Genomic DNA, 25,149 nt, shown 5'->3' on the forward strand with positions numbered 1-25,149 from the left:
TTATGACTCAGGCTCATGAATATTGTCAACGTCAAGGAACAGTAGCCCAAGTCGTGCACAAGTATAGCACTAGACAGCAACCAAGTCAAGTGGCTTGAAATCAAAGTGCAGTGTACGCTAAAGTAAACTATAGATCAAGCCAATACAAATATATACACATGTACGTATATAGCCCAAACAAACTGTAAATGAAATCTTTTAAGTAATTTCGTCTCATCTTAAATGCCATTTCAATTTGTCATTTCCGTTTCCGTTGGGCAGCACCACTAGCATTAACATTTTGTCCGTAATGTCCTTGCTCAGCGCTGAATATTTCTGCAGTACAACTCAATCACACACACACACGCACGCAAACAAAATCTCATCCACACACATACACAACCACATGGACTCAGGCAGAAAATTTTATCTTTGCATATTTACATAATTAAATAATATACAATTTCTTAATGTGTACCCGATTAAAGTTCACGTTTCACTTCAACAGTTTAAGTCAGCTTTTCGATTTTAAAACTATTCTTAACGTTCGCTGCTTTTGGTTGTTTCCGCGCGCGTCTTGTTGGTTCGAATGTTGGGCTTAAACTGTAAAAGGCATCGGAATTTGTCGAACATCCTGCAAACCATCTGATAAAAGCTCTTTAAAGGACATAACGGAAATCAGGAAAGCTCAATATTCAAAGACTACCGCCATCCAGCACTGTTAGTGCTGCATAATGTAATAATAATGTAATAATATTCACTCTAGTTCATTTGAACAAGTTACTTTTTCAGTAATTATTGAGCGAAACTGAATTTAACTCATTTTCTAGTTTAAATACTTTTTTTATTTGTAAAATAATATTTATTATCGCAACAGCACAGAAAAATAACAGTCACACCTGCTAGCAGTGATGTATTACTTTTAATTCTTTAGCTGCGACAATTATTTTAAAATACTTATCGGCTACCACCGATAAGTAACTATCAATAATATCTAAATGCAATTTTAATGTTGTCCAATACTATTATCAGTCACACTACGTAGAAGTTTGTTTACTTCGGAATAAAGAGCATTTTAAACTGAAAAGCGAAGAAATCTTAAAATATAAACAATGGCCCACTACAAGGGTGCTGCCAGCGAAGCTGGGCGTGCAGCACAGTTAATGAAAAAGCGTGAGATTCAGCAACAAGAAATTGAGTTTCGTAAGAAAAAAATAGAGGAGGAGCTGAAGCTAGACAAGATCGAGAATAAGTTTGCCACACACTACGATGCCGTGGAGCAGCAGCTCAAGTCGTCGACCATTGGTCTGGTCACGTTGGATGAGATGAAAGCTAAGCAGGAGGACATTGTGCGAGAACGTGAAAAAAAGCTGGCGCAAAAGAAAGATGAGAAAGACAGGGAGAAACAGCGCGCATTGGAAGCTATACAGGCAGAAAAAAACAAACAGAAACGACAAATTCAGGCCCTATCATTCAATATGGATGACGATGAAGAGAAATCAGATGAGGAACATGACAATGACGATGAGAAATTCGAGAAACCAAAACCAGTTAAGTGGACTGAGATCAAAACTGAAGAAGTACCCATTAAAAAGAAAAAAATTTGCAAGAATCCAGATGTGGACACATCATTTCTGCCTGACCGCGAACGTGAAGAGCAAGAGAATCGTCTCCGCGAGCAACTGAGACAGGAATGGGTAATGCAGCAAGCAGAGCTTAAAGACGAAGATATCAGCATAACTTTCAGCTACTGGGATGGCTCCGGCCATCGACGCAATGTGGTAATGAAGAAGGGCAACTCCATCTATCAGTTTCTACAAAAGTGTCTAGAGCTGCTGCGCAAAGAGTTCATTGAGTTGAAGACCGTAATGGCCGATCAGCTTATGTATGTCAAGGAGGATTTAATACTGCCGCACCATTACTCCTTCTACGATTTCATAGTCACAAAGGCGCGCGGCAAGTCTGGCCCACTCTTCCAGTTTGACGTGCATGATGATGTGCGCATGATAAGCGATGCCTCAGTGGAAAAGGAAGAATCCCACGCGGGAAAGGTTTTGCTACGATCTTGGTATGAGAGAAACAAGCATATATTTCCAGCTAGCCGCTGGGAGCCCTATGATCCGACAAAATCCTACGACAAGTACACAATTAAAGATAAGGATAAGGACAAGAGCAAAAAATAATGTTCAATCGCAACAATATATTCAAATATAATAAATTTGTTTACATCAGCTGTTTTCATTTGTTTGCCAACACTGCCGCACAGCTGTTTACATGTGCAACACTCTTGGGCCTCAACTGTCTGTATGGTTTTCGTTTAAAAAACAATGTTTGCGTCTGCTTGAAATATTTTAAGTGTGAGCCTCGTTCTGTTTGGACGTAACCCTGCTATATATAAAGCTGCATTGGCGGGTAAGAATTAATAAATCATTCAGTTAGGCGCAGCTTCGACTATTAAATCAAAATCAAAGCGAGTGCGATAGTGTTTGCTTAGATTTCGCAAGCTTAGCTCTGTATGTTCGTGTATATGTGTTTAGAAAGATATGCATTCAATTAATAAATTAAAGCGGGCATTCGAAACAAACCGAGTACGTTGGCAAATTTCGTATGAGTGTTTACAAGCTGTTGGCAAAGGTGAGCGGGCTCCGTTATCGTAAACTTGTTTTTGAAACCCGCGTATTCGTCAATTATTAACTCTCACCTGTGCTTTACCTATGCCCGAATTCACAATAATATGGGTGGGTGTGTGACCATTCTTTGGGGGCATGCACAGACAGACTTTCGTTTTCATTATGCGCTTATAAAGAGTATAAAAATGATGATGCTCCGTTTTGTGAATATGGATTAATTGGGGTTACGAGTAGAATTTTTTTGCTCGATCTCTATGTCGGCCGTTGACAAATACATATATTAAAATTTAATATGCATCTGTTAAGGACTGCAAGTGTATTTAAAATTCGACTCAGTCACAGCCACTTAATTTTTGCTTATGGGAGCAGATATTTGTTAGCTGCTGACTAGCGAATGAGCTTATGTGGAATAGCTTAAAGCTTATGAAACCCGATAAGATTATAGCCAGCAAACAAAGAGCAACAAGTACCAACTGTCAGCAACCTGTTGCATTTACTTTATTATTATTCATTTTGCAGGATAACTGCTTTGTCAACAAGGATTGAACTACGCCCATATCAACAAAATGAGATATTTTGGCGGTGTTGAAGGGTAAGTAAGGTCGTTGCAAATATTGTTTTGTAACCCGATACCTCAAACAACATTTGTGCTCTTGATTTATGAACTCATTATGAGCACAGTATATAAAATATATTACACAAAGTGCGCAATTGATAAAAAATGCGACAACATACTACCCTAACAATGACTTATCAATGGAATCAGGCTTAGTCAATAGATAATATTTTGCACAATATATATATTTTCTAAATAATTAATTAACGAAACTTAAGCAGCCTTAATGAACTTTACAAGTTTTGTCTCTGGTATACGCTTGTTCTTCTTTATAGCGCGTTGACCGTGCATAAAAGACACCAGTGCATCTGGTATGGGTATCTCCATGGCCTCAGCATGGCTAGCGGCCATATGCTGATAGGACTCTAGCAATGCAATTAGTAAACGTGGTATGGCCGCAGCCGTGCCATTGATGGTATGAGTACTAAGCACACGCCCATCACTTGCCCGTTTATATTGAATGCCCAGTCGCTTGGCCTGGTAGTCCGTGCAGTTACTGCAGCTAGAAATTTCGCCCCACATCTGGCGACCAGGCATCCATGCCTCTATGTCATATTTCTGATAAGCAGGTGCGCCCAACTCACAAGGCGGCATATCCAGCAAACGAAAATTGAGACCCAATTGCTTAAACATAGTTAGCTCAGTTTCCTTAAACTGCTCTAGCATAGCTTCTGATTCCTCGGACGTAGTAATAGCGAACATTTCCACCTTCGTAAACTGATGCACACGGTAAATGCCCTTCTCCTCATGCAAACCCGAGGTCTCGGCACGATAGCAACGGCTTACGGCGGCAAGCTTAAGTGGCAGCTGCTCCTCCTCCAGCACTTTATTGGCATAGAAGCCAGCCAGCGCCATTTCCGAAGTGCCCGAGAGACACTCCCCCGTCTGCAGTTTGTAGACTTGCGTTCGTTCGCCTTCGGTGCGCATGCCACAGCTTTCAATAATCTCTTTGGGCAGTATATCCGGTACAGAGATAAGCTTAAAGCCATGATTTGTAAGTATCTGCAGCGCATACTGTATGATAGCCTGCTCCAGCATGGCCAATTGTCCTGTCAGATAGTAGCTTTTGTGTCCCGTGTAGTTTCCCAAATGATCCATGCGATAGAGATTAAGAGCACGCGCCAGCTCTGAAAATTCCTTGGCACCCTGCTTGGGCAGTTCGCGATGCTCATAGTTAGCCAGCTCAAGCGGCTGATTGTCATAGCTCAGCAGACGTGGATGTGTTGCATTTGGCAACTGCTGCAGTTGCTCCGCCAGCTGACGACTTGCCTCAGTATTCGTCTGCCCGCTGTCTTGAACAACTTTCAAAAGCTCACGTATTAGAGGCACATTGTTTTTATGGTGTCGCATCTGCACATTGCGCTCCAGTTCATCCAGCTGTACGCTGGTTAAAGCCGGTGGCTCGCAGGCTACGTCATGCGACTTATGTTGTGTTGTTGTTGTCATGGAGCGTATTATTGGGTGCCGCAGCAGCTGACGCGTATTGATCAGCAGCTTCATTTTGTATTAATTTAACTTTTTTCTGCCGCACAACACATTAAATGGCTTTAATTAGTTATATGAGCGGTGTATAAGTCACGAGGTGGCAACTCTGTTATGCTTAACAGTGGCAACGCTGCATTAATATATAATTTTATTTGAATAAAGGCGCGAAAATGATAGACAGTGCCTATATTGCAAATAGTAGGGAAACTAGAAGCGTGCAACCAATTGTTTAATTTAATCACACTAACCACACAGTACTTTTGTCGTTGTTTTTATTTTTATTTATTGCGCGTTGCACAAAGCATTCAAGCATTTATCTCAATTGAGTTATGCAGTTGTAACGATAAATTAACTGACAGCTTCATCGTTTCCCATGAAGACATTTTAAAATCTTTTGCCTTGCTAGCGAATTGTATTTCATAAGAACAAATTCTACTCTATCTAGGCCAATTATAGGCTAACGAAACATTTTTTTAAACTTTTAGTGCGTGTGGACAATTTGTGTATTATACCATGCTCAAGATTAATCAACTTAATAAACGTCAGACCGCTTTTATACAATTTCAATTGCTCAATTAACTTCAACTACATATAAATAGCTACCATGCGTATAAAAATACAATAAATTGTTGGCGGTCATGGCCTTTAGGCAACACAATAGCAGCGTACACTCAATTATCAATTCAATTGCAGCGGAGCCACACACTCCAGACTAGTCATCTGTGATGAAACTGGCAATGCAGTGGGTACTACCAGCGGCTTGGGCACCAATCACTGGGGCATTGGCATACCCGAATGCGCTCGCCGCATTGCGGATATGGTGGAGCGTGCCAAGGAGGAGGCCAACATATGCAAAGACACACCACTGGCCAGCTTGGGACTGAGTTTAAGCGGCTGTGAGCAGGTAAGTATTTGCAAAAACTAATTGAAATATAAAATATGTATGTATGCCTTACAACCACAGGAAGCTACAAATCGCGATTTGGAGCACGAGCTGCGCAGCACTTTTCCCAATTTGGCCAAAAGCTATGCTGTTTCTAGCGATACCATGGGCAGTATGTATACCGCCTCCTCCATTGGCGGCATGGTGCTTATCTCGGGCACAGGCTCCAATTGTTTGCTGCGCAATCCAGATGGTTCTACTGCCAACTGCGGGGGATGGGGTAATTTTCTAGGCGACGAGGGTGGCGGTAAGTGTTATCAGCTTGTGAAAATCCAATGCAATGCATACCCTTGACATAAAATCAATCTAGTTGTGATTAAACTAATATTAGCGCTTAGCATTCATAGATAACATCACATAGCCACAGATTACAGAATATTCCATTCAATGCATTATTTGTTGTCATATTTTATTGGCTTTCCTTTAAAAGGCTTCCAAAACTTTAACGATAAATTAACAACTTTGAATTTTTGAAATCTATCAGTTCAAATTGTGTTTCTTCTTTTACAGCTTGGTTCATATCCTATCGCGCTGTGAAAGTCGTGTTCGATCACTTGGACAACTTTGAGAAATCAAGGTTTCCCATTGAGCAAACCTGGACGCTTATTAGGGAGCACTTCAGCATCGAAACCCGTTACGATATGCTGACACACTGCTATGCGAAGTTTGATAAACCCTTCTTTGCCACACTGTGCAAAAAGTTGGCCATAATAGCTGATAACGGTGACCAGCTGGCCATGTCGCTTTTCCAGGAGGCTGGCGTGCATTTGGCACGAATGATCAAGGCGCTGCTGCCTAGTGTTAGCAAGGAGCTAGTGGAGTCTGGCGATCTAAGCGTTGTATGTGTGGGCTCTGTTTGGAGCAGTTTCAATCTGCTAAAGGAGGCTTTCATAAAGGAACTTGCAAAGACAAGTATTGCCTTTAATCTGAAACTAGTGCAAATCACTAAAAGCAGTGCCTATGGAGCTTGCTACTTGGGTGCGGACAGCGCCAAATTCAATTTGCCACGCAACTATGCTGACAACTTCAGCGTACTGTACGTCTACAAAGGCAGTGCGGCAGCTTCAAATGGTATTGCCAAAGCCGCCTGCAACTGCGAGTAAAGATTACTAAACGTTATAAGCGTGCATTCCAAGTTAGTTAATAAGTGAAACTAATTGACTATAGTTAAATGTTTGTTAGAAATACGTATGAAAATTTTATTCGATAAAGTTCATTGTATTGAGTATATTGTGTATAGCATTTATATTTTAATGTTTGTTTGTCAATTCAATTAGATTCATTGCTATGGTTTCTTTAATGTGCTACCTTCCTCTTGTTTAACTTGCTGTCAAGCCAATGAATGTGTGTTGTCTTTGTTTTACATCGAATTTATCTTTGGCTGTTTTCATTTATATATTTTTGTCATCTTTGAAACTAAACGAGCATTAATTCAAAAGCAGTGGCGCACTTACAATAATACAAGACATACATAGTTTCATGTAATAAATGTTAAATCTATGAATAAGTATATAATTGCTTGCATAATACGAATTGCAGATGATTTGTAAAGTATTTACCAAAAAAGAACATAAGCAATTATAATAAAATCGAATGTATGTATTTCCCAACAGACATGCAGAAAGTCTAAACTTTTAATTTGGTGCACACCCATGAGTTGCATAGATAAATTGCATATAATTGCGGTTAGATATTAACGTAAGTGTCTACGATTAAATTAAATGCGTCATTGTTATTTAATTGTTCATGCTTTGCCGCAGCTTCTGTGGATCCTGGTAGTGTGACGAGGACGATATAACAGATGGATGCTGCGGTGGTGGAAAGCATCGTACATGCTCCACATTTGAGCCTTCACCGTCGCCGCCCTTTAGATATTTATTAAGTATGGAGAATATTTGTGAATTTAATACTTGGAAGCGTCGAATGCGATCCACCATGGCTTTTAATTGCTGGAATAAACGAGTAGTTAGTGCTGATGTAATCTATTTTGCATATATATTCAACTTACAATGCCCTTAACATCTTCGTTCTTGCCATCGACACGCTGCACTCGCAGAATATGATAGCAAAAGTCCAACGCTTCAAAACGACGCTGTTGTCCAAGCAGCACAATCATGATGCAGCCAGCCCAGTTGAGACCCTCACCAAACAATTCCTCGATAGTGTACTCAGTGCCGCGCACCGGTATACAGTAGACAAACTGTAAGGCAGACCATAGACGATGAAACTCAGAGCATTCGTCCACATGTATAATCCCATTAGCAGGCGGTGGACCAGTCCATACAGGATCATCCAAATAGCTCTTGACGCGATTCAAAATGACCTCAAAGATGCTCAAGCCACAACAGAGACGCTCGCGTGTCAATAAATCTCCTTCTCTAGCTATGATTGCTTGCTATTAAAGGTAAATAATGTTTATTAACATGCAACTTAAATATTACAATATTTTTAACTAACCTTGGCTGTGCCTATTTTCTCCACATTGGAAACAATTTGCAAGTTGGCGAATTGAGCTTCAAGTCGCTTCTGTTTGGCCTCTGGCTTCTCGTTTTCTGTACATAATGTGTATAAGCTTATAGTTAATTTTTAAATGTAAATGCAATGTAAACAAACCTTTGCAGAATGGGCGAGGGAAAATGTTTTGGAAGAGCGCTGCATGCAGCAAATCGCACACCTCCTCCTGCGACAAAGCCTGCTCAATTAGTAGACAAAAGATAATGCAATTGCCAAATTCGCGGAACGACTGAAACAGTTCAGTTTTAGTGTCCGGATATTGCACAATGTCCGTTAGATGCGCCTGGTAATAGCTGAGAACACCGGGTGAGCCGTATTCACAACGTGGCAGCTTGCAAGACTTGGGCATGGCAATCATAAGCGTTTTGGTAAATTGCAACAATGAGCCTTGTATCAATGGCTTCACAATGTCCTTTAAAATAATATCCATCACGACAGCAATGCCCTGATACCCCAGCAGACGACACATAGCATGGAAATGTGGTGCGCCAACAAAGCCAGTGTATTGACCATATTGCGTGGAATAGGCAGCATTCAATTGCTTGGAACCCCACAAATAGTAATGTGACATCTGTGGCGGCTTTTCCCGCTGTATTGCTTGCGAGGATGATAAATTCACCTTAGTGCGTATAAATCTGCAAAGCGAAGAGAGTCTTTAATACATCTGCAACAATTAAACAATCAATAACAAACACTCACCGATTTGTTGCTGCATTGTAACAGTAATTAACAAGAAAGTCATAGTTCAATTCCACAAATACATGCAAGGTGATGCGTCCATATGGCGCCAAGACATTATGATTAGCCTCCTTGACCATGCCATCAAAATTATCCAAAGCCAAGTATTTGCTAAGCATCTTGTGACAAATACGATTAGCTTCCAAGAGCCCCTCAAGTTCCTGCAAAGTCAAGGAAATTTGGTAAGGTCGCAGTTCGTGTACTTCAGTCTACTCTAATAATTGTTTTCTGTGCTTATCTTTTTGGGTGAGTGCTAGAGCTTAAATATGTAAGGGAAATTTCATGTTTCTTTTATAGAGAAGGTAGTATAGAACATAGACATCTATATTCATTCATAATAAACTTGAAATCAAACGCAGGCCAAAATGCAAGCGACCATAAACTGTCTGATTAAATATGCCAATGTTTATAAAGTTAATTAATTTCACTATGCCTCAATAATATGGAATCAATACAAGCACTTCAGGATTTTGATTTCTCAATGCCAAATTTTATGGCATGTTATAGGCCTGTCTTTATAATACTTAAATATATATTAATAGCAAACCAATATTAAATAAAATTTCTAGATTATTTTTGTGGTTTAATATATAACATATGCTTACCACAATGCCGGTAATATCATTGCCCTCAAAGCGACTGATAGCCAGTTCAATACTCTTGTGCATATTAGCATTAATTCGCTGTGTAATCAATTTGTTCAAATCAATAGAGCGACCTAATAATATATAAAAATTCATGGATTAATCATGAGCTAAAGATTAACATTAATTAACGTACCCAATAGTTGAACATGTCGTTGCTTAAGTAATGTTTCGTAACGATTGTTGCGTGGATAGGATTGGAAATTGAAACCAAGTACCTCGCACTCCAGACGGAAACGCTTGTCCAGGAAAATGCTGCATTTGCGTGGAATTTGTTAATATCAATTGAATGTGAAAATATTGTTCATAGGACCCTTACCTGCCCGCCAGCTGTTTGTAGTGTGCAAATATTTGCTCGCTCAATTTATAGACAAACTGATCAAAGCACAAATTAACCTCAGCCTCAACCTCGTCGTATAGAAATTGTTTTCGGAAGACAGTAAGTGCATAATGCGCAGAGTCGTTGTACAAATCCAAGGGATACAGCACAAATCTAAAAGTTTATGTAAGTAAAGTTAATAGTTATAATGAAGGTCAGATTATTAGCACTTACTCCATCATTGAGGGCTCTTTAGTTTGCAATATGTGATCAGTTAAAATCCAGGGCATGGACATTTCAATGGGGAACTGTATGCGTTTCTCCATGGTAATCAAATCCTTACATTCCTCATTGTGCTGATGGCGCACCATACACTTGTTCACCTTGCGACCCATTGTCATTTCCAAGTAGAACTCACGATACCAGAGCTGCGATAAGTCACAACATTTTTGCAGCGTATCGCTCAAGTTGAGCAAGTAGCTCCAATAGAACGAAGTCTTGTGAAACGTGTCAATTTGCATAAGACAGTTTCCATCGATGTCTTTGCGTAGCGTACGCTTGCCACCACTCTTATCGGCAATCAAGGACTCCAGCATGGTGCGCACCATATAGAGCTGCGTGGACGAAGGCCCAACATTCAGACGCGGTACATGTATGCGAAAGCCGCCATCCGGATCCTTTTTTCCCTTAGCAACGGGGTCATCGGTGGGCTCGTAGCCCTTTTGCCAATCGGCTGATGTTTCACGCACCGACATAATGATGCTGCGGATAAGATCCTTTTTGTTTTTCACCGCTTTGCGCAAGGGTTCGCGCAGCGTTAGCTGCACAAAGTCCTGCAACTCAGAGTAAATGTTGCGACGTATGGCCTCGCAGAGCACTGTCTCAATGCGTGCCATGAGCACCTGCAGACCCTTGATCATGGCAATTACCTCAATCAAGGCAAACTTTTCCTCTGAAGTATAATTGTAGCGTGTGGCGCGTTCATACTCTTCCGCCTCTACAGGGCAGTCCTTGTTCTGATGGTGATCCGTTGGGTGCAGTAGCTTCCACGAATATAATTCTGTCACCACGCTAGTCCACTCGGAGAGCAGCTGTAGACCACGCAATGCCAAGTCTGCGGTAATGCGATTCTCAGCATCCGAAGGGTTCTCCTTGACTGTGGTGGTCACTTCATTGGTATACCTGGCCAGTTCGGATATGTACTTGACATGATCCTCGCGTATTTGTGGCAAGTGCACCATAAGATCAGCCTGTGGACTTATGGCATTTGAGCTGGATAGCGGCCATTTGCTTTGATCAAAGTGTTTGCTGCGTTTGATATAATTAAATGGCGCTATTTGCATATCGCCAAAGAGCGGCACTACCTCTAAGTTTTTGAAAATGCGGTCAATCCGATCCAGGCGTATCTTCTTTTTTTGATCCAGCTTGTTGATGTTACAAGCATCGCTGTCCATGAGAAACAGACCAAAGCCCATAACTTTCACCAGCATATGTTTCTCCTCAGGAGTTAAATACATTTTTGTCTCAAACATGTGCACGCAAATGTTGACCACATCGGATAGCAAATCTTCATAGCCAACAATCTTTTCCAGCGTATCCTTAACGGTATCTCGTATTTTGTTCTGTGTGGCCAGGAACATGGAAAGATTTTGCGACTCCTGCAGCGTATGTGAGTCCGACATTACTTTAAGAAATTGTGCTGCACGTCGGTAAGTGGAGTAATCGTTCTTCACGCTTGACTTCATATTCTTAAGCTCATCCAGCACGGCAAACATGTTGATAAATTTGCCAAGAGTTAATAAATATGCCTCCGATACAAAATCCTTGCGTTTCTCTGCATGACAAAGACGCTTTACTTCACCAGAGAATGCCTCAATCGCTTTGCGTTGAAAGTACATAAAGTTCAACAGCTTATTCACTTCCGGCGCAAGCACTTCCACTGTTTTCTCATAGATCTCAACGCGATTGGGCTGCTCGTTGGATTTTGGCTGTGGTATAGCGCGTGAGCAACAGCGCCAGGTGTACAGCATAACGGCATGTTTCTGACCCTCATCTAACAAAACATTCTAACAAGAGATGGAAGGGGGAGGCTTTAGTTGGTACTCGTAATACGCAATGCAGAACTTACCAAATTGGCATGAGTAGTCGCCTCTTCGATATACTTAGCAATACCAGTGACGAACCCATTGCGATCCTCGAAATTTGTATCGAAATTCGCCTTGTAAATAATGGAGCAGGGTTGTGCCTCTATGCACGGCTGCTCATCTGGCAGCGGAATCTCATCCAGCACCTCCACATTGGATAGCGCATCGGCTAGCGTTATCTTCTCTGTCATGTTGCTCTATTTGTCATCACCTCTCTAACGCGTACTCAACGATGACAACAGCAACGCGAAAACTCTGATAAAAATTAATAGCGAAGAAGGCGGGGCTGAATACAAGATTTTTTTTGTGTAAATTTGTCAAGTGTGTTGGACAATTTTCCAAGCTACACAGCTAGTGCTGAAAAGCAGAAAAAATACTGTAAGTCTTGCTGGTATTTTTTGCGAATAGCATTTGGTCTGACTGATTCCAGCCGCGGTTTCATCTTTTCTAACACTTTTCTTTTACTAAGAAAGCCGGCGTCGGTTTCTGTTATCACGTTTTTTTTTGTTAAGTTGTGCAAATATTATAATAAATTACCAAGATGTCGATGTTCTGGGGTAAGATTAAATATATTTTCTTTTAAATAATGAAGCAATGCTAGCATATGAGGGGTATTTCGAGTGTATACGCTGAGGTACTCCGATGGGTAGATTTTGAGCGCCACGTGTTAGCGGCGTGGGGACTACCTAGCTCTGCATAAATTACAGAATTAATAAAACTTATTATTTTTTTAACTAGGCTTGAGCATGAAACCTAATCGCAAGTACACACAAACCATTGTGAAGTCGTTCCACATTTCTGGCGCTGCTGTGGATGAGGGTGAAACAGCTAAAATTTACATCACGGCTGACAAAACCAAGTTTATTGTTGCAACTCTTACCAAAAGTTTGCCACAGGTTTCTTTGGACTTAAATTTCTGCAAGGGCGATAAAATCATGTTCCAGACAACAGGTAAGATATAAAATTTGTGTACCCTGAAAGAACATAATCCATGTGGCTCAATCCTTGTAGGCGATGCCAATGTTTCATTGATCGGCTACCTGCATGATGCTGATGAGTCTGATGATGAGGATTATGAGAACAGTGCAGAATATGAGGCCATTGCCAAGAGCTTGGCAAAACACCAGGAGGGAGCGACTGATGAGAATGACGACGAATCTGAGGAAGATAGCGACGAAGAAGGTGGCATGTCAAATTTGTTGGAAGGTGACTCCGGCGAAGAAGAGCAGTCAGATGAATCTGGTGACGAAGAGGAAGATGAGGAGGATGATGATGATGATGATGATGATGAAGAAGAAGAAGATGAATCTGAAGATGAAACACCTAAGGCAAAGAAGGCCAAGCTTACTGCTAATGCAAATGCCAAGAATCAGAATGGTGTTGCGAAAAATGAGAAAAAGCCTGAGCAACAGCAGCCAAAGTCAAAGAAAGAAAAGAAGGCTGCCGCTGCTGAAGAAAAGAAAGAGCAGCCAAAGGCAAAGGAAGCCAAGCCAACTGGCGGTGAGCGTGTCATAGCTGGCGGCGTCAGAGTTCAAGATTTGACCGTCGGCAATGGACCTGAAGCTAAGCAAGGCAAGCGCGTTGGTGTTTACTATATCGGCCGTTTGAAGTCAAACAACAAAACCTTTGACAGCATGCAAAAAGGCGCCGGATTCAAGTTTGGTCTGGGAGCTGGAGAAGTTATCAAGGGCTGGGATATTGGTGTCGTTGGCATGAAGATTGGAGGCAAACGTCGCATCACTTGCCCACCTCATATGGCCTATGGCGCTCGTGGTTCTCCGCCAACCATTCCACCAAACTCAACACTCGTGTTTGATGTGGAGCTGAAGGCTGTTAACTAAATGATTTTTTTCCTTCAACAATAGGCACGTAATTTTAGCATTTAAGATACACTACTACCCTACATATACTTGCCATATTTTGCGAAACAATGCAAGCATGGTAAACATTTTTCCATTATTATCATTATAATGTATGCGCTCTTTTTTGTAAAGTGAGAAAGTTGATTTATTACACGTTGATTTAAATAAAATAAAGCAGTTTCAATAGGTAACAAACATTTATTGGTTTTCCCAAATATTGCTTAAGCACTCTTATGAGTTGTCGATTCGCTTGAATCCGGCGAACTTACATCCAACAATGGTTCCGACGGTAATTTCCAATGCTCGAGAACGTACGGCAATCTTTCGCTAGGATCGGTACTCCAATGATGAATGCGACATTTCAATAAGGCTTTTTCCAACTTGTTTATTGTGATAGTACAGCAAAACTCCTTGTTTTCCTTCATTAGATCAGGTCCTTCAATGCGCTCCTTTGGTAGTGTTATACATTCTTCATTGCAATGAAAGCCAGCCTTTCGCAATGAAGCTTTTATATGCCATGGCTCTAGCACCCAGGGCTCATCCTTGTTCATAACCACAGCAAGTACAATAGACTGCAGCATGTTTACCGTGCGCTTAGCGTATGCTGAGCTATGCTGTACCGCAGATTTTTCTTCTTCGGTTTTTGAATATTTGGCTATGTTTTCGGGTGTTTTGTAGGTAGCCAGCCCAGGTAGAAGCAGATTGTTGTACACATAATGCGGCTTTAGAGAAACCACATCTCCCTTATCACCCACACCTTCAACAAAGGTCTTAAGCACCACCTCCATGTTAGGCCGCTTTTTAACAAGTGTATCCTCTACTAACTCATAGATAAAGTGTTTGGCACGCATACGCCTGGGCTTCTCGTTCGTCTTGTGTAATAGCGGTTCATATTTACGCTTCAGCACAAAAGTGGTCTGGAAGTTGACAATAAATATTATGCCATGTGGCTAATATATTATTGCAATGAAAACACTTACGCGCACTTGTTGCTGCAAGCCGGTGGCACTTTTAAGCAGGTTTATATGTACTGAACAGATGTTTTTAAGCATATTTTAATTAATATTAAAGTAAAATAATAAAACTTCTAGCCGACTATCGCAAATCGATAGATTACACACAAATCGAGCAGTGCGTTGATTATTTTTCCAAGAGTGGAGGCCGTATAACTTATGCACAAATATATCGAAATCTATATATCAATAAGTCTTCGCGCTCAATGTGAAATTCAAAAATGTTTTTTTATTTTTATATGTTTCGGCATGTTGTACAAGTGTTTTTATGGCTTAATAGTACTTTCAATCCAATCAATATAGGCTGAAACGAGTGTATAAACGCCCGGCCAACCAGCAAGACCACAAGGTGTAGGTCCATAAGAAACAACTCCGGTTAAATAATAATTGCCATGACCGTCCTCAAACTCCTCCATAACTTGAAATAAAAGATAATATTCAGAAAGAATCTCTTACGTTAAAAATTAAAAATTTTACCCAAGGGCCCTCCAGAATCGCCGCGGCATGAATCTATGCCCTCCACTCCGCCAGCACAGATCTGCGAATTAGTAACAGTACGTCGCTGTGTTGAATAGCGTTTATTGCAGTCCGCCAATGGAACCGAGTCAACCTCTGCTTTTTGTTTAATATTCGAGGTAGCATTATATTCAGTTCTTCCCCAGCCGGATACAATCATTTTGCGCCCAAGGAAAATATTATTCATGTGCTCCGGCTTTGAAGGCAGGCAAACTGGTCTTGCATAGTCGGAAAATGTGACTGGGCTTCTCAGACGCAGTAAAGCGATATCGTGGAGCTGATCCCTCGAATTTCCAGGATACTGCGGGTGTGGTATAAGCTCATCGACTTTTATATCCACATACGGCTCATTGCAATCCTTTTTACCGTTACGTTCCGTTGTGCAATCCGGATTGGTTGTAGTATCCCACTCTCCTACCCGCACCCCAGTTAACCGCCAATCAGTTGGAATAGCAGACACACAATGGGCAGCCGTCAAAACATAGCGATTGTTGATCAAGGAGCCGCCACAATGGTGTCCAATAACATTTCCGGCTTCATTAACAAAAATGTCAATACAAATCAATAAAGTGTTTTACGCTTGAATGTAACTTACGTTTGGTGTATTCTAATAGCACTAGCCAGGGGAATTCTTTTTTGCCCGTATTCACTCCACCTACAATACGATCACCAAAGTTGTCACCGCAGTTGGGTACTTGAGGCAGCAAATTTGAGCGTTTTGTGGGAGCAGTGGGTTGAGGTTGCGGTTGGGGCTGGGGTTGTGGCCGTGTTTGTACATTATTTCCCCAAACCGGCTGCTGTACGAGTCTGCGAGTATTGGCACAGCAAATCTGCAACCAATTTTTCATTATCAAACATAAATGTCGAGTAGATCATGTTACTCACCAGAACCTGGCCATTGCGAAAGCCGCATTGACTGTTTGAAAGGAAAGCTCGATCGCTAACTGAGATTGCACGTTTCTGTACAATATCATACAGGTATTTGCACTGGGTTAGATAAATGCAAGTGCCAGTCTGTTCGGATGGCGTGGTGCAGTATCCAAAGATCTCTGTAATATGTAATAAACTTAATTAAACAGAATCGACGTCATCTATTCAATGTAAAAAGCCCCAACTGGCATAAGAAATCATTTTCGTAAGGTCGAGCTTATTGCTGATAACCTGTTGTTTTTATTGCTTTGTTTAGCAGCTCTCACTCAATTCTGATTCTGTATGCGACCGTGGCCCCAGCTCCAGGCCCCACCTGACCTCGTCTCGCCTCGCATCCCCAAAAAGAGCAGCAGCTTACCTTGTGCAAAGCCCTGGAGTGTGCTTTGCAGCAGCAGTAAGCCCAACAGGAGCTTCATTATATTGCTTAACACTTGAAAAACCCAAATTAAATTATGTATCCGTAAGAATGAGTATGAAGTTTGCCAGCTAACAAGAGACTGAGAGCAGACGCTCTTTGTAAGACTACAAATACGAAATCGAATACTCGTCAAAGCTTCGATTGAATTTCATTCAGAGGGAAAGATGGGCTTATCAGCTATTATTATGGGATTAATACATATGTGTGCATGCATGTGTATAGTAAACAAGACGTATAAGACACTTAAAGAGCGTATGCGACTTATACGAGGCGTTACTGGTTTACTGTTCTTTGCTCTTATACTCAAGTTTAAGTTTCTGAGTTTTTGGCGCGCATTTTAAATCAATGAATGTCATACCTTCAGTGGATTCTTATTTTCTACTTGAAAATCTAATAACAATTAGCTTAAACAATATTGCTCATACGCACCGATTGTTTTTGTTGAATTAAGCTTATAATAGAGCAGGCTCATCATTCAATCAATCTGAACATTATCCAAGGCTGCTACCCCTACTTCCTCCAGTCTGTTGATCACACAATATCGATGCAAATAAAAATTGTAGCATTCTGCCCACGCAGATGTCGCTGCTAACGACGGCAGAGCTGCTGCGATATATGTACATATTTGTACGCCACTCATATCAATTGACGACGCGTTGCCGCAGTCGACGCAGCGTTGATTTTGGCTGCATTCTCGTTTAGCTCTGCTGTTAAGCGCGTTTCCTTTGAGAAATTCAGTTCAGCTCGGACGCTCAACGCGCCTAACCACACGTTTCGATACTTAAAACTGAAACTAACTAATTGAAATATTAAGAAACACAATAAATTTGTACAATCAGGAAATGCACAAGCATTTCTAACATTTGAACCCAAATTAGACAGTTTGTCTGATATTTATTAGATAAGTTTTACAAAAACAATTACGAAATGGTCGCCACTGAGGAAAGTAAAAAGGTAAGGTAGTGAAAATAATTTAACCAATAATTTCATACATGTCTGAAAAGTAAATTTCTAAATTATCTATAAAATGTATTTAAAAATTATGAAACATCATGAATTATGTTTTATGAAATGCTTTTTATCTCACGATCAGTGTGAATAGTACCAGACGTCTTATCTTTTCCCCCTAAGCGTAGCTAAGCAAAGCTCGTAGTATGCTTATAGAATTTATGATTTACAACCCACTTGTAACGCCCTATCAGAGACCATAAACATAACCTTATTAATAGATTTTGAAAGAGTTAAAGGAACAGTAGTAACCTTTTTTCAAGTAAAGTTCTTATTTTATAAATAATGCAATTAGTAAACTCAAAACATATATACAAATAGTACAATATAATAAATTGATAATATTTTACTTAGTTAAAATAGTGAGTGCAACATAAATGTAAAATACCCTTTACTAATATTTTTTTAGTGATATGCTGCTTAATACGCTAATCGCCCGAAAATATCTTATCTTTCAATTTATGAGCATATTCAATGTTAAGCAAAGACACGAAGGTTCACGTGAGAAATGTATGGTATACTAACCGACCTAACCGAAATCTAAACCATTATAAATGACGTTACGATCTTCCAAAGTGCTTAATATGTCGATTAACTCAATGATAAGCGGACAAGCGCTAATGAATCATGTGTAGTACATGAGAAATGCAGCAGCCACTGTTTAAGCTGATAACATTAATACATAAAAATAGATACACAGATTGAATACAAGTCCGGACTGACTGTACAAGTAATAAGTAAAATCATGGAATACAGACAATATATAAAAAATAAGCTTTGCTTTATCTTTTTGCATATTAAATTGTTGTTGCACCAAAACCTATCGCTTATATTATTTATAATCCAGCAACGTACAAAGTTTTACATGTTTATCTTGTGCTGGGCTAGCTGTCAAGCAATCTGTAAAATAACAATAATATTTACATTTTCGTTGCAATATGCAATTTGCAGAATCAAGGCAATAAATAATATATTTAATTCTCAAAGCTTGCATTGTCGATTTTCAAAATAAATGCATGTAAACAGTTTAATTAATAAATATAGTATTTATGACTAAAGGCAGTGTAAACAGACTTTTGAATTATAATTTTTAAACAAACAAAGCCGTCTATTGCAATATGAAGGCTGCCCCAATAAATTCGCACAATGCAGGCTGCTTGTAAAGGCGATTATCTACACTCCTTGTTAATAACAAACTAAGGTATGCAACTATCCCACTATCGCACTAAAATATGCTCGCCAGTCTTTATGCGCACCCTTTGTGTACACAAATCGTTAACGCAATAGAAATTTTAATTAATGCGTTTTATAGCCTGACGTGCTAGGAGACTCCAATAGGAATGCAAATGTATAAATTGCATTTGATACGGAATAAGTGCCAACTTTACCTGCGTACACACCCCTATAGCATTTCCGACTTACGAATATTGTCTTCGTGTCTAGCGCACGAGCTGCATCGTTGGCAACGCTTTGCCGATGCCGACGCTGTCGATTGAACTTGACATTCAAGCGGTACAAAGTGGGGTTGAGGTGGAGGACGCATTATAGCAAAAAAGTAAACAGAGAAAAGAAAACGACGTAAACAACAACAACTAATTAGCATGTGATGCGCCTCTTTCAATGAGTGGGTGGGTGTGTCTCTGGCTAACGCTCTATTTCATTTGCTCAACGCTGCGCTCTGCGTTTCTATCTCGTTCGTTCCCGCTCTCTGCATTTTGACCCCTTTTTAGTGGTTGTTGTTGTTGCTACTATTTAACTTATACTTAGCTCACGCGGCGACAGGTTGCTTTGTCGCTTGCAATGCACTTGGCGCCATTAACAGCAATTACGTGTGTGTAGTACGTAAGTGCAAACGTACACATTACACACATACGTATGCGTAAACAATTTTTAATTAAGATTTTCGTTTAAATAACACTTAAAGCGCTTGTATTCAATCCAGAAAAGGATTCGCATTTTTGTCTCGCCTTATTGTCTCCCAGCTATGTTTTTATCGCTTGTCATATGCATTTCTATATAATAAGTAGTATACTACATTTTGTTATATATAACAACTACCTGAAATAATATTTCAGCAAAATATAATATGTTGCTTGTTTTTATAGTTTTGACACTTTTGTTTTTAACATTTTAATTGCAATATTAGTCTGCAGTGTGTATAAATGCATTCATCATTCCTTGGATAGCATTTGGTGGCGTATGCGTAATATTTTCATATGCATCCACAAATTCGAACTTCTGAAGCTCGATTTAGTGAAAAAAAAATATAGCATAGTCTGTATAATTAAATGTGCTCTAAAATGATTAACTGCTAATAAAAGTTGTCAACTGCTTATATTAAATTTTATGAGAAAATCATCTCAATAGTGAATTTGTTGAAATGTCTGAAGACTGCCCCAATAATGCTTATTTCCACATATAAAATCAAATAGGTGCATCCTATTAACAATAAAGATTAAAAATAAGAGACTAATTTTTTTAAATTTAGACTGCCAGCTCTAATTACGTGTGGATATAATTTGTCAACAAATGCATTACTTATGAACTAGCTTATAACCGACAGATAATTAGTTGTAGAGTTCGTTAACATTTGCTATTGAATAACTTTAAGGCAGACATTTATTTATAGAATGCAATTGTTCAGAACGTCACTTGGCAGTTTCAACTCATTTTAATTCGCAGTGTGCTTAAGCATCTGACGTAAAATACAATGTTTTTTGCATTAAAATGCGCGTAAATTGCTGGCAACAGAGCGCATAGCCAAAACAGAAATAAAAATAGTGCATTGTATGAAAATTAAAAAAAATTTGCAGCTTGATAAGAAATTTCTAATAGGTATTTAAAAAGTTTAGCAAATTATATATAAATATAACAGAAAATATATAAAATTAAAATTTTGTAAACTGAAATGTCACAAATTGATTCAAGAAATATAAATAACCTCTTAGAGGGTATTAAAAGAACACTAGCCAAAACAAAAACCCAAATAGCCCAAGATCGCTTCTGAAAGAGTCGACGAGACAGTCGTCTCCAACTGCGTTGATCGCACGGACGAAACCATTTGCTGTACCGCCTGAACTGAAATTAGCGGAAAATATAATTTCCAATATATATAAACAACAACAAATATTTATGTACATATATTTTTTGCGCAAAAATATATAAATCATATAAAGTTTTTAATGAACAACAATTAAAAATACAGAAAAGTACGCATTAGTGTGATTAGTGTTAGTGCTTATATAACGGCATAGCCGGAAGCAAAGTTCCTTAGAACCAGAAACCTTCGAATGGATTCAGACAAAGTCGTACGCGCCATGGCCCGCTGGTGGCAGGTAAAGTCTGGGTGCATACACCCCAAAAGAAAGCACACAAAAAAAAAAACAAAGACACACGCCTACTTTTTAAAAATACATTCACACACACATATACATAGAAAGATATTTATATTTATTGCAGTTATATATTCGTTTCAAGAGATATACATAAAATATTATAGCTGCTGAGATTATCATAAAACGTTTAGACAAATTGGCACGTGTCGCTGTTGTGTATATAAATAATATTATGTGTGAATAAATTATTTCAAATATTTAAAACTTGCAGACCGTTAGTCAGGAAGACAATTATGACAATTCACGCAATCCCATGCTTTACGATCCGCTTCAAGATGGTGTGGTAAAGACTTCAAAAAAACGCCAGTATATAGCTGCGCTTATAGGTAAGAAAATACCTTAAACGAATAAAAAGTGAATGAAGTAAATATACAAATTGCTTACAGTTTGTTTGGGTGCCGTTGCTGCTGGCACTGCCCTGGCCTGGACTAGTCCGGTGTTGCCACAAATTAGCGCCAATGCTACAGCAACGATTGCCACAAACAGCACGGGAAATGCCACAGCGCCTGCAATGTCGGACAATAAATGGCAGCTAACTGTGGACGAACGTAAGTAATTCAAAAGTAATTCTAATGGTATTTTCTTTCGCACATTTATGAGTTAGTTGACTAAACAATTGCAATGGGCAATTATAGCCCATAAAAGTATTTGATTTTTATGACCTCTAGCTTTGCAGCTGAAGTGTTTGCTTGCATTGGCATTACAAGTGTATTAGCAATGCCATAATTGATATGAACATATCAACATTATCTATTGACATCGTAATAGCTCCTGAACTTGCTTGTTGATTTTTATCTATAACTATAAATGTAATAATGGTTTTTATTATCATAACAGCTTGTTGATTATTATGAAATGTGCAGTGAAAAATTATGTACAGCGGACTAAAAATATAGCAGATTCAAAATTAAATTAATAAATTAAAATATATAATTTTTATAACGTACTTTATAAATATAACTTTATTGATACTTTACTTTAATTTCTTTAAATTGCTTTTTTTTAGAGGCTTGGGTAAGCTCGCTGTTGGCCATAGGCGCGTTTCTAGGCGCATTGCCCACCGGTTACATAGCTGATGCTATTGGTAGGCGCTATACGGCGCTTATAATGGATGTGCCTTTTATTTTGGCCTGGTTGGCGATCAGTTTTGGCGGTTCTGTGGGCTGGATGTACATTGGACGTTTTCTTATAGGCAAGCACTTAGTAATCTTCAAAAGATTTTAAGACTAAGTTCAGCTTTCTTTGCAGGCATAGCTACGGGCAGCTTCTGCGTGGTGGCGCCCATGTATATATCCGAGATTGCTGAGACCAGCATACGCGGCTCATTGGGCACACTCTTTCAACTGCTGCTCACCATGGGCATATTGTTTGTCTACGTTGTTGGCTCCATTGTCAGCTGGAAAACTCTCAGCGTGCTCTGTCTCTTTGTGCCCATTGCACTCTTCGGTGGCATGTTGATTCTACCCGAGACGCCTGTATATCTGCTTAAGAAGGTGAGCGGAGCTCAAATCCGCTTAAAGTTGATTGAACATTAACTAATAGCATATAATGTTTGCAGGGTCGCCGTGCGGATGCTGCGTTGTCGCTCAAGTGGCTTTGGGGTCGCTACTGCGATTCACGCAGTGCTATTCAGATTATACAGAATGATCTGGATCAAGCCTGTGCAAATGCCTCGTTTCTGGATTTGTTTAGCAGCCGCAACTCTCGCAATGCTCTGATTATTTCCATACTCTTGATGGTCTTCCAGCAGTTCTCGGGCATTAACGCTGTTATATTCTATACGCAGTCTATATTCAAGTCGGCTGGCAGCACACTGGACGCTTCAGTTTGCTCCATTATTGTGGGGGTGGTGCAGGTGATCATGACGTTGACTTCGTCGGTGTTGGTGGAGCGTGCTGGACGCAAGATCTTGTTGCTCTTCAGCAGCACAGTGATGACCATTTGCCTGGCAATTTTGGGCGCCTACTTTCACTTGAAGGATAGCGGCAAGGATGTGTCCAGCATTGGCTGGCTGCCGTTGCTCTGCATGGTAATGTTCATCATCACATTCTCCGTGGGCTATGGACCCATACCTTGGCTCATGATGGGCGAGCTGTTTCAGTCGGATGTCAAGGCCACTGCTGTTGGTCTCAGTGTCATGTCCAATTGGTTTTGCACATTTGTGGTAACCAAATCCTTTGGCACTATGCTGGCCACATGGGGCTCGGACATGACATTCTGGTTCTTCGCCAGCTGCACGGCCACGGCAACCGTTTATGTGGCCGCCGCGGTGCTGGAGACCAAAGGCAAGAGCTCTCAGGAGATACAAACATGGCTAAGTGGTCGCTGAGTGTTTAGCTGTAAGGAGAATTTCAATACTGAAGCAATATTGCGCATACGCCGCGTTGTGCAACATTTATCATACTGTTTAGCTGTACTTAGAATTCAATGATAAAACCATAACTGTAGTTCAATTAGTTTATAAGTGCGCCATGGCCAAAGTTACTCTTCACAGATAAGCACATCTAATATGTGTGTCAAAGGATTTGATTAGCGAATTTTTCTATGTATTTGTTAAAATATGTATTAAGCGCGGCGGCTGTAAAGACATATGTAGCTGTATACTCGTATATTTATTTATATAAACTGATAATAAAACGCTGGCTTGGACAGTTGCAAATTACATTTACAAACATACATAGTTTGCATGACCCGCATTGATAACCCGTGACTGCTCAGCGCTGGGCCTGGGCGTCTGTCCAGCGTATACGCCCCTTTAACTTATCTGCACTGCCTGTCATAGCAAATTGTAGCGTAGTTGTCGCGATTGGCCACGCCCACAGCTGGCGCCGTTGTTATCACATGGCTTCCCGTTGCATGGCCCTGCACTTGGCCTTCGGACATTTGGCAAGGTTGCCAATTGAGCGATAGATCGACGCACAGGCAGCAACTAAAACGCAAATTGATTCTATGCCAGGTAAACTACAAGTTGTTGTTGTTACTGCTATTGCTTTTCAATTGCCATACTATCGTATGCAAATATTTAAATACATTACGTTGCCGTTTGTCGCCAACAAATTCAGGAAGCAGCATTTGGAAAAGCCCCCCGCCAACCCAATCCAATACACAGACGACCAGAGCTGCAGTTTGTTGACATGCTGTAACAGGTTGTTGCCATACAGCTGGCTGCTCGTCCATTTGTGGCAACAACACTTGCTGTACATTTGTGTATGGCAAATATTATTGAAGTGCTTGGCAAATAAATTGATAAATTTGACTAAAATCTTAATAAATTATTAATGAGCAACGCATTAAAAGAAAACAAAAATTCCTAAAGCTCAGACAACTCGCTTAATTTTTAGTGCTTATACAGCATGAGAATTGAATAAATATCATAATGAATTGCATACAGAGTGCAACAACTTGATTTGAAATTTACACGAAATTCCGGGAACGCCGTATTTGTTGCTCCATTCATCACAATAAATATTTAATTGCTTACAGCGACAACATTCTCAATTAAGTAGCGCACGCACGTCTATAAACAATACTTAAAACTTGTACGCGCTTAAATGTAGCGACAGTTACTAAAAAGTCGCTGACTTGCATTTCAATTAACTTCCTTCAATCAGAATTTCGTCATAATATTTTTGTTGGGCGGAACTAAGCCCAGAACTAACGCAATTAAAATTCAGCTGCTGTTATTGCGATTTGTTTATTATTATGCAGTGGATGTAATGTTGATAATTTTATTTACTACTTATTTATGTAGTATGAACGCTCTTTGAGAACTTTTGCTCAATTGTGCGGGAATCAAACTACAACAAAAGGCACATTGATAAAAATCGCACTGAGCGTTGAGCGGAGCTCCCAGTTCAACGCTCGTGTAGGCTAAACGATATAATGCGATATAATAGTCGCGCATATAATCGTTGTCTGGCAGAATATATCTCAGCTTGAAATTGTGTTTTTTATGCAAGCCTACAAAATCGTCAAAACATTCGCGCAACGGCAGC

The 25,149-nt window shown here is 39.9% G+C and overlaps 8 protein-coding genes across 9 annotated transcripts; 4 read left to right on the forward strand and 4 right to left on the reverse strand.

Moving 5' to 3' along the window:
* Positions 1–930: 930 nt before the first annotated feature.
* LOC108602260 (protein FAM50 homolog) lies at positions 931–2,171 on the forward strand. Its single transcript, XM_017990315.1, has one exon. The coding sequence runs from the start codon at positions 1,092–1,094 to the stop codon at positions 2,160–2,162; it is 1,071 nt and encodes a 356-aa protein (XP_017845804.1). The 5' UTR covers positions 931–1,091; the 3' UTR covers positions 2,163–2,171.
* Positions 2,172–2,283: 112 nt separating this feature from the next.
* On the forward strand, positions 2,284–7,151 carry LOC108603045 (N-acetyl-D-glucosamine kinase). The gene is made up of 5 exons (XM_017991463.1): positions 2,284–2,391; positions 3,129–3,201; positions 5,404–5,614; positions 5,675–5,900; positions 6,164–7,151. Exons 2-5 carry the CDS (start codon positions 3,176–3,178, stop codon positions 6,754–6,756), a joined length of 1,056 nt encoding a protein of 351 aa, XP_017846952.1. The 5' UTR covers positions 2,284–2,391; positions 3,129–3,175; the 3' UTR covers positions 6,757–7,151.
* Positions 3,388–4,776, reverse strand: LOC108603041 (serine--tRNA ligase). Its single transcript, XM_017991460.1, has one exon. It carries the CDS (start codon positions 4,723–4,725, stop codon positions 3,439–3,441), a length of 1,287 nt encoding a protein of 428 aa, XP_017846949.1. The 5' UTR covers positions 4,726–4,776; the 3' UTR covers positions 3,388–3,438.
* Positions 7,152–7,236: 85 nt separating the features above from the next.
* LOC108603038 (cytoplasmic FMR1-interacting protein) lies at positions 7,237–12,332 on the reverse strand. Its single transcript, XM_017991457.1, has 10 exons — positions 11,997–12,332; positions 10,103–11,934; positions 9,869–10,042; positions 9,686–9,804; positions 9,511–9,623; positions 8,867–9,066; positions 8,267–8,802; positions 8,111–8,205; positions 7,662–8,048; positions 7,237–7,602 (listed from the first exon to the last, which is right to left on the reverse strand). Exons 1-10 carry the CDS (start codon positions 12,201–12,203, stop codon positions 7,390–7,392), a joined length of 3,876 nt encoding a protein of 1,291 aa, XP_017846946.1. The 5' UTR covers positions 12,204–12,332; the 3' UTR covers positions 7,237–7,389.
* Positions 12,333–12,459: 127 nt separating this feature from the next.
* Positions 12,460–13,870, forward strand: LOC108603044 (39 kDa FK506-binding nuclear protein). Its single transcript, XM_017991462.1, has 3 exons — positions 12,460–12,569; positions 12,751–12,963; positions 13,024–13,870. Exons 1-3 carry the CDS (start codon positions 12,554–12,556, stop codon positions 13,851–13,853), a joined length of 1,059 nt encoding a protein of 352 aa, XP_017846951.1. The 5' UTR covers positions 12,460–12,553; the 3' UTR covers positions 13,854–13,870.
* Positions 13,871–14,060: 190 nt separating this feature from the next.
* On the reverse strand, positions 14,061–14,964 carry LOC108603046 (39S ribosomal protein L9, mitochondrial). Its single transcript, XM_017991464.1, has 2 exons — positions 14,855–14,964; positions 14,061–14,791 (listed from the first exon to the last, which is right to left on the reverse strand). The coding sequence occupies exons 1-2, from the start codon at positions 14,924–14,926 to the stop codon at positions 14,096–14,098; spliced, it is 768 nt and encodes a 255-aa protein (XP_017846953.1). The 5' UTR covers positions 14,927–14,964; the 3' UTR covers positions 14,061–14,095.
* Positions 14,965–15,092: 128 nt separating this feature from the next.
* LOC108603042 (melanization protease 1) lies at positions 15,093–16,813 on the reverse strand. Its single transcript, XM_017991461.2, has 5 exons — positions 16,692–16,813; positions 16,289–16,452; positions 15,999–16,233; positions 15,365–15,937; positions 15,093–15,305 (listed from the first exon to the last, which is right to left on the reverse strand). The coding sequence occupies exons 1-5, from the start codon at positions 16,747–16,749 to the stop codon at positions 15,154–15,156; spliced, it is 1,182 nt and encodes a 393-aa protein (XP_017846950.1). The 5' UTR covers positions 16,750–16,813; the 3' UTR covers positions 15,093–15,153.
* A 758-nt stretch (positions 16,814–17,571) lies between these two features.
* On the forward strand, positions 17,572–23,826 carry LOC108603040 (facilitated trehalose transporter Tret1-2 homolog). 2 transcript variants are annotated; one of them, XM_017991459.2, is made up of 6 exons: positions 17,572–17,705; positions 21,366–21,480; positions 21,541–21,702; positions 22,161–22,346; positions 22,403–22,647; positions 22,713–23,826. In XM_017991459.2, exons 1-6 carry the CDS (start codon positions 17,679–17,681, stop codon positions 23,481–23,483), a joined length of 1,506 nt encoding a protein of 501 aa, XP_017846948.1. In that variant the 5' UTR covers positions 17,572–17,678; the 3' UTR covers positions 23,484–23,826. The 2 variants fall into 2 exon arrangements, with proteins under 2 accessions (XP_017846948.1, XP_017846947.1); XM_017991458.2 differs by lacking the exon at positions 17,572–17,705 and adding an exon at positions 20,931–21,094.
* The last annotated feature ends 1,323 nt before the right edge of the window (positions 23,827–25,149 follow it).

Source organism: Drosophila busckii, chromosome 3R (genome assembly GCF_011750605.1).
Source record: "Drosophila busckii strain San Diego stock center, stock number 13000-0081.31 chromosome 3R, ASM1175060v1, whole genome shotgun sequence".
Lineage (NCBI taxonomy): Eukaryota > Metazoa > Arthropoda > Insecta > Diptera > Drosophilidae > Drosophila > Drosophila busckii.